At 37.7% G+C, this 13,571-nt stretch overlaps 5 protein-coding genes across 5 annotated transcripts; 2 read left to right on the top strand and 3 right to left on the bottom strand.

Annotated features, from left to right (window-relative positions):
* Positions 1-37: 37 nt before the first annotated feature.
* On the top strand, positions 38-2,448 carry MONOS_673 (uncharacterized protein; the record flags this gene model as incomplete). The annotated part of the gene is made up of 2 exons (XM_067876984.1): positions 38-305; positions 359-2,448. 2 exons carry the CDS (start codon positions 38-40, stop codon positions 2,044-2,046), a joined length of 1,956 nt encoding a protein of 651 aa, XP_067734476.1. The 3' UTR covers positions 2,047-2,448.
* On the bottom strand, positions 2,112-3,535 carry MONOS_672 (putative cathepsin B5 cysteine protease). Its single transcript, XM_067876972.1, has 2 exons — positions 3,512-3,535; positions 2,112-3,446 (listed from the first exon to the last, which is right to left on the bottom strand). Exons 1-2 carry the CDS (start codon positions 3,515-3,517, stop codon positions 2,598-2,600), a joined length of 855 nt encoding a protein of 284 aa, XP_067734477.1. The 5' UTR covers positions 3,518-3,535; the 3' UTR covers positions 2,112-2,597.
* A 112-nt stretch (positions 3,536-3,647) lies between these two features.
* MONOS_671 (putative FK506-binding protein 15) lies at positions 3,648-10,710 on the bottom strand (the record flags this gene model as incomplete). The annotated part of the gene is made up of 7 exons (XM_067876961.1): positions 3,648-6,682; positions 7,018-9,062; positions 9,136-9,179; positions 9,311-9,340; positions 9,621-9,852; positions 9,928-10,375; positions 10,443-10,710. The coding sequence occupies 7 exons, from the start codon at positions 10,708-10,710 to the stop codon at positions 3,744-3,746; spliced, it is 6,006 nt and encodes a 2,001-aa protein (XP_067734478.1). The 3' UTR covers positions 3,648-3,743.
* Positions 10,711-10,958: 248 nt separating this feature from the next.
* MONOS_670 (uncharacterized protein) lies at positions 10,959-11,988 on the bottom strand (the record flags this gene model as incomplete). The annotated part of the gene is made up of 2 exons (XM_067876950.1): positions 10,959-11,608; positions 11,701-11,988. The coding sequence occupies 2 exons, from the start codon at positions 11,986-11,988 to the stop codon at positions 11,162-11,164; spliced, it is 735 nt and encodes a 244-aa protein (XP_067734479.1). The 3' UTR covers positions 10,959-11,161.
* A 226-nt stretch (positions 11,989-12,214) lies between these two features.
* MONOS_669 (uncharacterized protein) lies at positions 12,215-13,480 on the top strand. Its single transcript, XM_067876938.1, has one exon. The coding sequence runs from the start codon at positions 12,244-12,246 to the stop codon at positions 13,072-13,074; it is 831 nt and encodes a 276-aa protein (XP_067734480.1). The 5' UTR covers positions 12,215-12,243; the 3' UTR covers positions 13,075-13,480.
* The last annotated feature ends 91 nt before the right edge of the window (positions 13,481-13,571 follow it).

Raw genomic sequence — 13,571 nt, forward strand, 5'->3', positions numbered from 1 at the left:
AATCTCTCCAAACAGAGCTATTTCTGTCGTTTTTTAAATGAGCGTTGTACCTCCGATCCCCATTGAATCCCTGGAAAAAGCAAAGCTTCTGCTTTATTCAGCAGAGCCTTCGCCGCCGAATGCTCGTCGTCCAATGGATTCGATGGCATTTCTTCCTTCATTCTCCGATGTTTCAAAACTTTCTGAAGTGAGAAAAGAAAAGAAAGTATCACAAGCTTCAGCTCCGCATGCGATTTCTCATCGTCAGCCTTCTTTTAGAAAAAAAGTCTTTTCGATGAAAACAAAACCATTGAAGAATAAAATTGGTATATTTCACAATTATTTTGTTAATTTCTTGACTTATTTTTTTTCTTTTTAGAAGATGAGCCTCAAAAAGAAATTGAACTCGATTTTTCAGATGACGTTAATGCTGAAATATTAGAAACTTCAAGGAAAGTGGAGGATCTAAGCTCCAATCATTTTCGTCCAGATTCTAAATCTATGAAAATAAAGAATCTTGTGCATGAAGATGATTTTCAAGATCAAGTTAATGAAGACGAACTGCGTGAATTGTTGTTTGAAGTGAAGTCTCTCATGGTTCAAGGAAAAGACAGAAATAAAAGACTTGCATATGGCTCGCAAACGCATCCGTTTCAATATAATAGGGCATCTGGAACCCAATCAGCCTTTCTGATGTCTCGTCCCTCTTCTCCGAATTCTCTTGATTATCAACCTATGACAAGAAGATCAACTGTAACTGTTGGAAGAGAAACTTCGAGAAGCAGAAATGAAGATTCGGATGATCATATTAAAAAGACATTTAACTTGCAAAAGAGTATTCAAAAATTGCAAAAACAAATGAAAAGCGAAGAAGAGCGAAAGAAAAAGAACAAAAGGAAAAAGGATAAAAAATATCGCTCTTCAACTTCGCTTGGCTTTACTCCCTCTTCGTTCCTAAGTAGTGCTCAAATGATGACTGAGACTGATCGTGATTTGTTGCAGACGAGAAAGGGCAGAGACGCATCTGTCGGGGAAGAAGGAATTGGCATCCGATGCGCTACAGAAAGAGCAGTTTACAGAAGCGGTGAGCATTCTGAAGGAGAAAGAGGTGCAATGTTTAGTGGTCCTTCTTTTGATCCGCCACAAAGTGGGATTCTTTCTCTGATTGGAGAGGATGATGAGTGGATGGAAGAGCTGCCGGAAGGCACTTCGACCGAAGTGATGGAGAGGATGACGCGGCGGCAGCTGACGGAAAGGAGAAGAGGAATAACACCAATCAGGAAGATCGAAGCAGCAGCGCTGACAATGAAGTTCGAGGCTGAGATGACCAGAGCAGCGACAGAGAGGAAAAGAGGGCATCGGAAGACAGAAGCGAAGAGGATGGGCTCAACATTGGCTTCGAGTGGGGCTGGTGGAGCAACTTTATATGGCAGAGGGAGACCTTCAGTTCTTCCAGAGTTCGCTTCCCCTCTTTCTTCGCCAGGCATTCGCCAGCCATCGTCTCACAGGCAGCTCGTGTCACAGCAAATTCCTTCTCTGTCAATCACTTCATTATCGGATCCTTCTTCGCTTACTCTTCCCCCTTCTTCATCTTCATCATCATTATCAGCAACAACTACAGCAACAGCAACAACTTCTTCTTCTTCTTCTTCTTCATTTTCATCCACACTTTCTAATCGCGTTAAGTCGCATTTGCGTGATATGCAGCCACTGCAAATAGAATCAAGCACTTCCTCGTCTTCCTCTCAATCGTTGCCTTCTCATTCAACCCAGTCTTCAACAACCGCCACATCAGCATCAGCATCAGCTACAACAACTCCACTTAAAACACAAAAAATGACTTTTCATTCCAGAAACACTTCTTTGTCTCCTCCAGTTCACACCACATTGAATATATCTTCTGCTTCTTCTGCTTCTTCTTCTTCAAATGATGAATCTGCCTCTGCAAACAAAACAACAACTGCTCATTCCACATCTCTTCATTCTTCCAGTCATTTGCGATTGGTTGAAGATGCCTCGTCTTCTTTGCCATATTCTCTTCCTCCTTTGGTTGGCGATGCACATTGACAATCTTTTTTATTTGAGCTCATTCGTTTTTTTATTTTAATTATTTTTTATTTATTCTCTCATTCTTTTCTGTGATTTATTGAGATATTTTTTTTGGCAAATATTCTCTTGTTTTGTTGACTATTGTTGAGTTAATGTTGATGCTATACCTCAAATATGATGTTTGTCAACTGGCATTTTCTGTTTCAAAATTACTAGTTTTTATATATGATTAATTTTCACTTTTACTGTTTCAAGCATAGCTTTATGTGTATGTCATTCATTTTCTGTTCTGTGTATCATTGACACCGTCTTTCTTTCGCATGACACAAAATTATTTCGATTTGTTGTGAAAAAATTCACATATTTAGTAACTGTTATATTTCCGCACATTTCTGAAAAGAAATACACTTTTATCCCAAATAATTCTTTATTTTTTTTTTGTCTTCGACCTCGAAAAGCAGAATAATAGCTTATAAACAACTGAGAAATCAAATCAAATAAAGCAAAATGAAAAAATTTAATTAAATAAATAAAATCCAAAAAAGATAACTTTACATTTCTAAATTCAATTAACATTGCATTGTTCCTGTATAGCATGCAAGTTCAAACTGGCAGTCGTTGCTTCCTCTGATAATTCTGAAAAAGCCACGCTCTCCCCAATACTCTCCCCACGAGTTCTGGACAATCCAGTAAGGTGTTCCATTTTCTACACCCCATCCCATAACCATCACAGCATGTGCTCCAAGGAATTTTCCAGTTGTATGCTTGTATATTCCTGATTTGTAGTGCTTCAAATCTTCGTATACAAGAAATCCAGATTCAATTGGGCCATTTTCATAAATTTCTTGTTGCATATCCTTGCCAGAAACGTGTTTATATGATTTGGCTTTCACACGAATAATTTCAGAACCATTCATGCATTTTGTTGGGCACTGAGGAACTCGACCGTTTCCAGAGACATAGGGAAGGCAGTCTTCTGTAGTAATACCTTTGCTTTTGACATGGCTCCAGGACGTTGGAGGAAGACCTCCGTTGCATCCTCTATCAATTTTGTCGCAAGAAACGAGATCTTGCACTGACAACACTCCACGACTGCATCCCGCAATGTTGAGTTTGTTTCCAGCAACTTCAGAAACAGCATGAGCCCAGCATGACCCGCAGCTGCCTTGATTTCTCACTGGAACAAGAATGTTTGGCCATTTTTCACGAGCATCAAAATGTTCTGGCAATGCCTGGTTTGGAAGATAATCCCATTCGTTCTGTTCAACTTCAAGAAGACCAGCTCTTGCACGTATCATTGCTGTAGTGATAACAGATTTTGGATATTCAATGGCAACCCAAGTTGATTCAGGGTTGTTGTTGACAATATCAACAATTGACTCCAACATGCAACTGGATGTAAGCAATAAAATTGATAGCTATTTAATTTTTGAAAATCATAAACATTTCATGACAAATAACCAAAATACAAGAGGAAGCAAACAATCATTTTTCTTCTTTATTCGATAAAGGTTTTTTTGATCTTTCATTTTTTCGAAAAAGGATTTCTCCTTCGTTTTTATTTCCGAAAGTTTAAATTTTTGAAAATCTGGTTTTAAAAAATATAATTAAATTTTTCCGAGTAAATTTTTGCAATAATAAAAAACGAAACTTCCTCTCAAAGTATTGAAATGTTTAATGTGAAACAGAGAAACAAAAAAATAATTTGAAAATTTTTAAAAGTCGAACAAATCTTCTCCATCATCCTCTGAAAACAAATTTGATGATTGTTTTGGTTTTATGGGATCTTGTTTTGGCTTGATTTGAAGAGGTTGAATGGGTTTTCTTTGAGTCTCAAATGATGTAATTGTTATGTCTTCATCATCATCGTCATCTCCAAAGAGAGAAGAAGATTTTGCAATGTTTGAAGAAGAAGAAGAAGAAGAAGGTTTCATTTTCTTATCACTTTGTGTGTGTGCTAATTTGGGCTTCTGAGGCGATTGAGCAGGCAATGGCTTGATTTCAGTCTTTGCAAAGGGAATATCAGCATCTCCTTCTTCTTTGTCTTCTTTATCATCATCATCATCATCATCATCGCCAAACAAAGAAGAAGAAGAAGAAGAAGAAATCTTCTTCGGCTTTGGTGAATCGTGTGGGGCTAATGAAGTCTGGTTGAGTGAATTAGATTTAGAGTGAGAAAGAGAAAGAGAATGAGAAGGAGAAGAAGAAGAAGAAGAGAAAGAATCAAAGTCTTGATGTTCTTCTATGTTTTTCGTACTCATTGCAAACAAATCAACTTCCTCTTCCTTTTGATTCTGAAGTGCTGTTTCATCCAAAGTTATCTCTTTCTCTTCTTCTTCTTCTTCTTCTCCAAATAGAGAACTTGTCTGTTTATGTTCTGCTTCTTTTTCTTTTTCTTTTTCTTTTTCTTTTTCTTTGTTGTCTTCTTTTATTGCATTTGCTTTGCCTTTTTCTTCATCTTTGTCTTCATCTTCATAATCACCATTCAAAAACTCATCAAACAAATCAGACGATTTTGTTGCATTCCTTCCAGAAGCATTATTAATCGCTTCTTCTTTTCCTTCTTCTTCTTCTTCTTCTTCTTCTTTCGCTTCTTTCTGTTGAACTTGCTGTTTTTCATCGCCAAATAAATCGTCTGCAAACAAGTCACTTTTCGTTTCTTTGTTTGCTTTCAATTCCAATTCATCTGGTTTTGTTGAATCAATTTTTCCTTCTTCATTTGTTGTTGTTGGAAGAGGAAGGGTTGTGAAATCAGTGGAAGCTTCACTTGCCAATGGAGTTGAGTCAAAAAGATCAGAAGAAGATGAAGAAGAAGAAGATGATGATGATAATGAATTCAATCCAGAAAGAGCAATTTCAGAGCCAGAAGCAGAAGCAATAGATGAATCTATTTGTGATGTTAATTCAGATGAAGAAGAAGAAGAAGATGATGATGAAGTTACTTGTTCAATTTCAGTTTGTTTCTGATTCTCAGACACAAACAAGTCTTCCCCTTCATCTTCATCTGTGCTGTTTTTCTCTTCTGTCGCTTTTGTCTTCGGCACAACTTTTGGAAGAGAGGCAAACAGATTGTCAACTTCGTTGTTTTCGTCGGGAAGAGAAAGAGGAGAAGATGAAGTGAATGAATCAGCAACATTATCTGCCCCATTTTCTTCTTCTTTCTCTTTCTCTTTCTCCTTCTCCTTCTCCTTTTCTGCTTCTTTTGTCTGTTCTTGTTCCAATGTCATATCTTCTGAGTAATGCTCTTTAAGAGTCTCAGGAAGTGCTTCTTCATTCAGCTTCACTGCTTTTGCTGCCTCATTCAAAATCTCCTTTTCTGCATTGATTTTGGCAATTTCTTCCTTCTGCCTCAAAATCAAACTCTCTTTTTCTGCTTTCTCCTTCTCCAATTCTTCCTCAAACACTCTCAATTTCTCCGAAAGCTCCCATTTCTCCGCTTCCCACAATTTTTCTTTTTCTCCGGCAATTGTTTTCCACTCTTCCTCTTTCTTTTCCATCTCGCTCTGGTTCTCCTTCGCTAAGCCATTCATCGCCTGCTCCATCGCCTCCACTTCTGCTGCGTGTTCTTCTGCCAACTTCTTCTTTTCCTCCTCAAATTGCTCACTCATCTTCCTCATCTCCTCCTTCAGCCTCTCTTCCTCTGCTTTCCACTCTTCCTTCTCTTTCTCTCTTTCTCTTTCCAGTTCTTTCTTCTCCTCTTCTTTCTCTCTCTCCACTTTCTCCACCATCTCTGCTGCTTCTTTATCTTTCCCTTCCAACTCCTCCTGCCTCCTTTCTGCCTCCTTCTTCAACCTCTCAATCTCTTCTTCTCTTTCTGCTATCATCTTCTCCTTCTCTTCCTTCTCTTCTGCAGCTTTTGCCTCAATCATTCTTATCTTCTCGTCTCTTTCCTCTTCAATCTGTGTCTTCAGCCTGTCGATCTCCACAACCAGCAACGGAGCTTTCTCTTCAGCCTCAGCCACTTTCTCATTCAGCACATGCACCTCTTTCCTCCTCTCTTCCACTTCTTCCTGCAATTTCCTGCTAACCTCACTCAATCTCTTCACTTCTGCCTGCAGTTGCTCTTCTTTCTGTGTGTTCAGCTCAGCATGGCTCTTCAGAAATGCCTCGTTTTGCGCTTTTTCCCTTCCAAACAGCTCCATCTGCCTCAGAAACTGCCTATTCGCATCATCGCTCTTCTCTTCAGCTGCATTCGCTCGTCTGATCGCTTCGTTCCTCTCATCAACCAAGATTTGCTCTGTCCTTTCCTTCGCTCTTAGCCTTTCTCTCTCTTCTTTCAGCTGCATCTCAGCCACAATCTTCTCTGCCTCCATCGCAACTGCCTTCTTCTGCGCCTCTTCTGTCCTTCTCTTCTCTTCCTCTGCTTTCGCCTGCTCTTCATCCAGCTGTCTTGTGAGTGCCTCAACAGCTGCAGTGAGCTGAACAACAGCTTGCTCCTTCTCTGCTCCTTCTGCTATCATTTCTTCTTTCTCCTTCTGGATTACACTTTCTCTTTCTTTCTCTGCCTCTTCCATTGCCTTCACTTGGCTCTCTGCAAAGTGCTTCATTGAGCTGTGTCTGTGAAGCAGTGCTTGTTGGGCGTCAGAGGCAGAAGAGAGGAGGGAGAGGAGGCTGTGGAGAGAGGATGTGAGGGAGAGCTGGGTGAGTGTGTGGGCTGAGTGAAGGAGAAAGAGAGAGAGAGAGAGAGAGAGAGAGAGAGAGAGAGAGAGAGAGAGAGAGAGAGAGAGAGAGAGAGAGAGAAAGAAAGAAAGAGAAAGAGAAAGAGAAAGAAAGAAGGAGGAGAGAAGAGGAAGGGGTTGTTATTGGAGAAGGGAGAAAGAGCGAAAGGGAGAAGGAGGGAATTAAAGAGAAAATGATTAAATAAATAAATTAGAAAGCAAATAATGAATAGAGAAAAAGATAGATCATAAAGATAAATATAAATAATCAAAAAATGTATTTCAAGAACTTATTTAAAAAAAAAAGAAAAGAAAAGAAATTTTTTCACACAATTTGTTTTTTCCGTTAGAAACGCCAAAGTCTTTTGGCTTTCTGAAAGAGAATGGCTCAGCAACTTGTCTGTTACATTCAGCATATCCACGTCTTTCATCAGAGAAGAAGCAAAACAGCTGGCAGAAGAAGAAGAAGAAGAGGCTGATGATAGCTTTTCTGAAGTGCTCCTTCCATCTGTGGATTCTTTGTTGATGTCTGTTGAGCTGTTTTGTTCTGCATTTCCTTCAATGTTTGTATTGATTTCTCTTTCTCCTTCTTCTTCTCCTTCTTCTTCTCTTCCTTCTTCATTTATCTCCTTCGCTTCTTTTCTTCCTTTCTTCTTATTCCTTCCTCCTTTCTTGTTCTTCTTCTTCTCCTTCTCTTCCTTCTTCTGCATCATCATGTTTGCATACATCTGCTGCTGCTGTCTCATCATAAACAGCCACATCTCTTGGGGAGTGCGGGGAACGAATGGCTGGAGTGGCTGTGCTGGTGGATTGGAGAGGGAAGAAGAAGAGGAAGAAGAAGAAGATGATGATGATGATGATTTTGATGTTTTTGATGAGGTTGATGTGGAAGAAGATGAAGAAGCAGATGTGGAAGATTGTGTTTTATCTGATTCATTTTGTGCTGTTTGTGATGGAAATGAAGAGGCATTCTCAATCGAGTTCTGAGCATTGGAAGAAGATGATGCTGATGCTGATGCTGATGCTGAATCAACAGAAGAAGAGGAAGAAGAAGAAGCTGAAGCAGAAGAAGAAGAAGACGTGTTATTATCATTGTTGTTGTTGTTCTCTTCACCAGCAATTTCCTCTGCTTGTGATGCAACTGGCACAGTTCTGTCTGATTCCTCAGCCGTCTTCCCTTCTTTTCCTTCTCCCTTCTCCTTCTCTTCCTCCTCCTCCTCCTCCTCCTTTGCATTTCCTTCTTCTTCATTCACTCCCTCAGCATTCTCTCCTTCTTCCTGTTGAGGTTGTTGTTTTTCTTCTTCTCCTCCTTTTTCTTCTTCTTTTGTTTGTGTTTGCATTTCTTCCCTCTCTCTTGTTCCTTCTGTTCCAGATGAAGCAAACAGCTCTGAATGTTCCTCTGATTGCTCTTTTGCTTCTATCTGTTGAGTCTGTTGTGTCTGAGCATTGCTTGTGCCAGAAGCAGACATAGACTCTTGTTCACCCTCTGTTTTAGTAGTATCAGCAGCACTTATTTCTGCTTGTTTATTCGCTTCTTTCATCTGCGCCTGACATTTTGCCACGTTTGCTGCGATGACTTCATTGACGTGTGCTTCGATTTTTTGAATGTTTGCCTCGAGCTCTGCTTCCTGCTGTTCTGTGCTCAGCGCCTTGTTGCCGGGATCCTTCCGCATCCCCTTTAGCGTGCACTCAAAGATAACATGGCCTTCAATGTCTGGGTATTTCCCTTGCAAATACTTCTCCAGCTCTCCAAAACTGCTCAGCCCATCCTGCCCGTACAGCGCAGCCAAGGGCAGCTTGCACACGCGCGTCTCGTCTTTCTTCATTCCTACGAATGCCCGCTCAACAGCTGCTGGCAGCACAGTCTCTCCAAGCGTTGCTCGGAGCATGTTCTCTTCTTTCAGATCCGCCAGGCACGTGGAATTGTTACTTGTTCCATCATTTTCTGTTGTAATTTGAAGATCGCAACCCAAAAAGTCCTTATAAAGAACACGCCATGTCTTGATGCCTTCGTTCGTAGTTGTAACAGAAATTTTCGGATAGATCACAGAATCCTCAGATTTTGGTGAAACTTGTGAAGAGTTAGAAAATGAGGTACTTTTTTCTTTTATCTTATAGCAAATTTGCTGGAAATGTTGTGCTTGCGGTTCGTTTGCAAATTGGATAGACCAGGCTGTTAGAGATTTGTCTCGGAAAGAGAAAAATGTTCCATTTTGAATTACAACAACAAATCCAGGAGAAAACAGATCTTCTGCAAGGATAATATTCTCGCTTTTCGACTGAGAATTGTAAATAATAAATAAATATTGAGCCGAATTAGGATTATATTCCACTGTTGTTAAAAATTGGCCGTTCATCCGATACTGATTATCTTCGCTGAACAAATTAAAATTTTAAATAAAAATAAAACATATTAGCCATAAAATGCACGTTAATAATAACAGCATACAATCTGAAAACATTTGTAATTGCCTGAAAATATAACGTCGTTCCCTGAGTTAAAAATGAATAAAGCAAAAATTACGTTTACGACGAAAAGAATTTCAATCAAAGAATGTTCCAAATTCGAAATAAATATTAAATGAATAATGAATATTATCATGCAGCAAAGAATAAATGCAAACTTTGTTTAATTGATCAAATTGGAGGGTCATCTTTGTTTCAATAAAATGTTAAGGTTTACTGATCTGTTCCTTTCTAACAAAAGCAAATTTTCAAATATCTTTTGAAATAAAATTTTCAGTAGTTTGACTCAATGGCATATAAAAATTAATGAATGAAATACAAAAACAAACTTGTTAATAATCAGATTTAAAAAAAGAGTAAAATTATGTAAAGAGAGAACTAATGAATTACAATCTTTGAAAAAAAAATAAAAAGAACAATGAACAAAAGTGATTTATTTAAATAAAGCTTTAAAATCTAGAGTCGAACAAATTGTCTGTTTGAATGATAGACAGTATGGTATTGAAGTGGAGAATGAAGAGAATGTTTTTGTTTTTCGTAAGGTTCAGCTGCCTTATTGAGGTAGTGAAGAATGATATCGTCCCATGCATCTACTGGAGAGAACTTGTATGTTTCGTACAATGAAGAAATCTCTACGTTGTGAAAGCGACCTTCAAAGGCAAATTGCAGTTTATGGCATATGCATTTTGTAATAAAAAGCCTGAGTAAATGAATGGGGAAAAATTGAGGTGAAAAATTAAACGTTTAAAAAGAGAAGTATTAAAAAAAAAAATACTCTTCTCTGATGCTTTCTCGCTGTTTGCTGCCCTCCTGCAGAACGCTGTCAATAAGCTCTGCTGAAACATCAATAGCATCCTTCATTCTTTCATGAATTGAAGATTGTTCCGCTTTGAACGATTGAATTTCTTCTTGTCCTTCTTCAATAGCTGATTCCAATCCTGAATGAAGTTCTGTACTTTCATGCTCTAGCTTTTGAAGTGTTGAAAATAGTTCAATTTCTTCACTCATCAGTCTTTCTTTTTCTTCTTGAAAGCGAATTGTTTCTTCTTCCAATGCTTGTTGGTGTTCCCTACATAGGCGTTCGATTTCAGAACGAATTTGTGCTGGAAGGACTTGTTTTTTTGGAGATTTGCTGCTTGAATGATTCTTTCTTGATATGTCTTCAGGAGTATGCAGTGCTGTAACTTTTTTTGCAGAAGACTTTTCTCTTGAAGGAGTAAATTCTTTGAAAACATAAAAAAAATTTTTTTTTTATATCAAACAGGGAAAAAAAATGAATGCATTTCAAACTTTGTGGTGACGAGCGTTGTGGAGTGGAAGCTTTTAGTTGAGCATGTGTAGATGGATTAGCTTCTTGCAGATTCCAAAGTTCAGGAGCAAGCTCCATTGATGGTGAAACATTTGGTTCGGCCTCTTCAGGCTCATTGTCCATCAAGCGAGAATCTTGGTACTCATCCCACACTGGAGCTTGGTTTTTTGTGCACTTTGAATAAGGAGAATGATGTTCGTTCAGAAGCTTTTGATAAGGATAATTTAAATGCTGAGCACTATCTTGCATAGAAAGAACAAAATCCGTCATGGGTTAAATTGCAGTATCAAAAAAAGAATTTGAATTTGTAACTTTATGTTTAAGGGATAACATATAATTTATTTTTGATTGTCATCTCCTTTTTAGTATTGAACAGATTATCAATTGATCTCATGACTGTCTTGTTTTTAGAGAATAATATTAACAGAGTTATTGGAATTCAAAGAAACGTTATCAAATAATTAACTTAATAAAAAATATATTTAAATAATCTCTGAAAAAATGCAAATGTTTGCACATTTATATTATTGTAATAATTATTGAAGTTTCACCCCTCAATGTTGAAACAATGCAAAATAACTCAAAAACGCTTGAAGTGGTTAAAAGTGGAAAAAATCTACTTTTCACTATATGTACAAAAAAACATAAAAAATACATTTAAAGAAATGAAAGAATAATCTTCAAATATTGAATAATTCGTTTAATTTTTACGGCCCCTTCTTCCTCTACCTCCTCTTTTTGCTGCGGGCTGTGGTTGTGCAGTTTTTTCTTCTTCTTCTCCTCCTTCTCCTTGCTCATTTATCTCTCCTTCAGCTTGTCCCAGCCCGTTTTCAGGGTTTTCATCAACCTTGACTTCCGAAACAGAATCTGTTGGAGCAGCTTCTGTGGTTGTTTGTTCTTGTTCTGCTTGTATTTCTTGTGGAAGTTCTGCCTGAGTAACTGGGGCATCCGTTGAAGAAGTAGATTCTGATTCAATAGAGGTATTTCCGTGTTGCAATTCTTCTTCTCCTTCTTCAGCAAATGTTACGCTTACTGATTCTCCCTCAAAGCGTTTTTTGCGGAGAATTCTCATTTCTTCTATTGTTAATTTTGGATCTAATCCAAATCTTTCAGCTCGCTGTTTTTTCATCAAAGTCTGATAATAAAACTGTTAAAATATTCCACGACGCAAACGCATAAAATAAATTAAATAAAAACAAAAGAAAATTTTTTGGAAGAAGATTTAAAATTAAAATAAACCTGTTGCTCCTTGTCCTCATCAATTGTTGATTGAGTAATCAACGGCTGTGATTGAACAGGAACTGTCAAAGGCATCTTTGATGATAATGTCGTATGTGTAGTTTTAGCTTCATCAATTCCAGTTTGAAACCTCTTCATTCTTTCTTCGCGCTTCTTGTAAAGTTCATTATCAACTGATTTCCGAGATATGCCGACATCGGATCTTGTTGGAAGCGAATCTTGAAGTTGAGATCCAGTTGTAAATCTTCGTCTCCTCTCTTCAATTCGTGAACTTGATGCAGGATTCATAAAGAAAAGCAATTTTGAAAGATCAAAGACTATACTTTATATAAACGATATGCAAAAAATATTATTTATTTATAAATCACAATTTTAATTTGTTGAAGACTTTTGTTTGGCTTCTATTTTTCATGATTTTCGTTTTTATTATCACTTCTTTGTGTTAGAAAAGGAAAAAAAAAACAATAAAACAAGCTGTTTTTTCAAAAATCATCTTCAGATGTGTTTATGGTTTAAGATCTTTGATCATTTTTTGTATTGGTTATGACTTATCCTTATTCCGGATATCAACCTTCAACCACAAGTTACGGGCCATCTGGCGCTCCTCCGTACGCATCATCGAGCGGCTATGGACAAATGGGGCCTTCGTATGGATACAGTGCTCCACTTGCTCCAGGATATCAACCTCCACCGGATCGAAGGCAAATGGAAATACAATTGAATGCATATTATGCAGGTGCTTGCAGCGATGGAGTAATTGATACCAATGAAGTTATGAATGCTGTTAAACTTTTTGGAATTACGATTGATATAACAACTGCAAGATCATTACTTCAACAAATAGCAGGTCCTGCAAGGCACATTAACCAAGCAGGATTCACAAATACTATTATTGATTTTGTTCTTTCTCGTCGGCCACCTCCGTGTTATTACTCATCTCAAAGTTATGGATCACCTGCTCCGCCGTATTCTTCTCCAACTTACGGGTCACCAAGTTATGGAGCTCCACCTCCTCCTCCACCTGGATATGGTGGGTTTGCACCTCCTCCTCCGGCTCCTCCCCCTGCTCCGATACCCACTTCCCTTCCTCCTGGATACTCTCCACCTCCAGGAGCAATTACTGCCGGTCCGAGTGCCACTTATCCGAATGCACAAGTTGCTTCGGGTTTGACTAAGTTCTATGCTGAAGCTGCAGCGGATGGGACCATTGATGGAAATGAAGTTATTAAAGCTTGTAGAATGTTTGGTGTTGGGTGCGATATGGCCGGAGCTTCTCAATTGCTCGCCATTGTTGCTGCGCCAGAAGGAAGAATAACACAAAGCAAATTTGTTCATCACATTGGAGTATATATTACTCGAAACTTGAAATACTAAAAGCGTGTTCATTTCATTGGAGTACTGTGAATTTTTGATTTATGGATTTGATTTATTGGGTTTTGAGCGTATTTGCCTTTAGCTTTCCTTTTTTTATTAAATATAGTTTTTTTTTAAACTAATTTTTGAGATTATTGAATTCAAATTTCTATAAGCATTTGATGTGGTTTTCACATTCACATTTTTTAAGTAATTTTCTTTCAAAACGACTTCAATTTTTCTTTGAAAAGTAAATGGAGTATTTTTTTTAAAGTTTTGGAGCTTAAGCTTTCATTGCTTTCAGATTTTTTTCTTATTTTTATTGTTTGGACTCTGTAATAATTCAATTCAAATTTTTTTGACATTTTTTTCAAAATGATTTAAGGTTTTCAGTAAAAATAACAGAACAAATTTCTACTTTTATGAATTGCTTTTATTTGTCTGTTCTAGAAAATGACTGATAAATTAAGTTTAAAGGCTTTTGGTAATTACGATGAGATTGCACTAATTCATATTTC

The sequence above is a fragment of the Monocercomonoides exilis genome (assembly GCF_001643675.1).
Source record: "Monocercomonoides exilis strain PA203 chromosome Unknown scaffold5-2102611, whole genome shotgun sequence".
Lineage (NCBI taxonomy): Eukaryota > Preaxostyla > Oxymonadida > Polymastigidae > Monocercomonoides > Monocercomonoides exilis.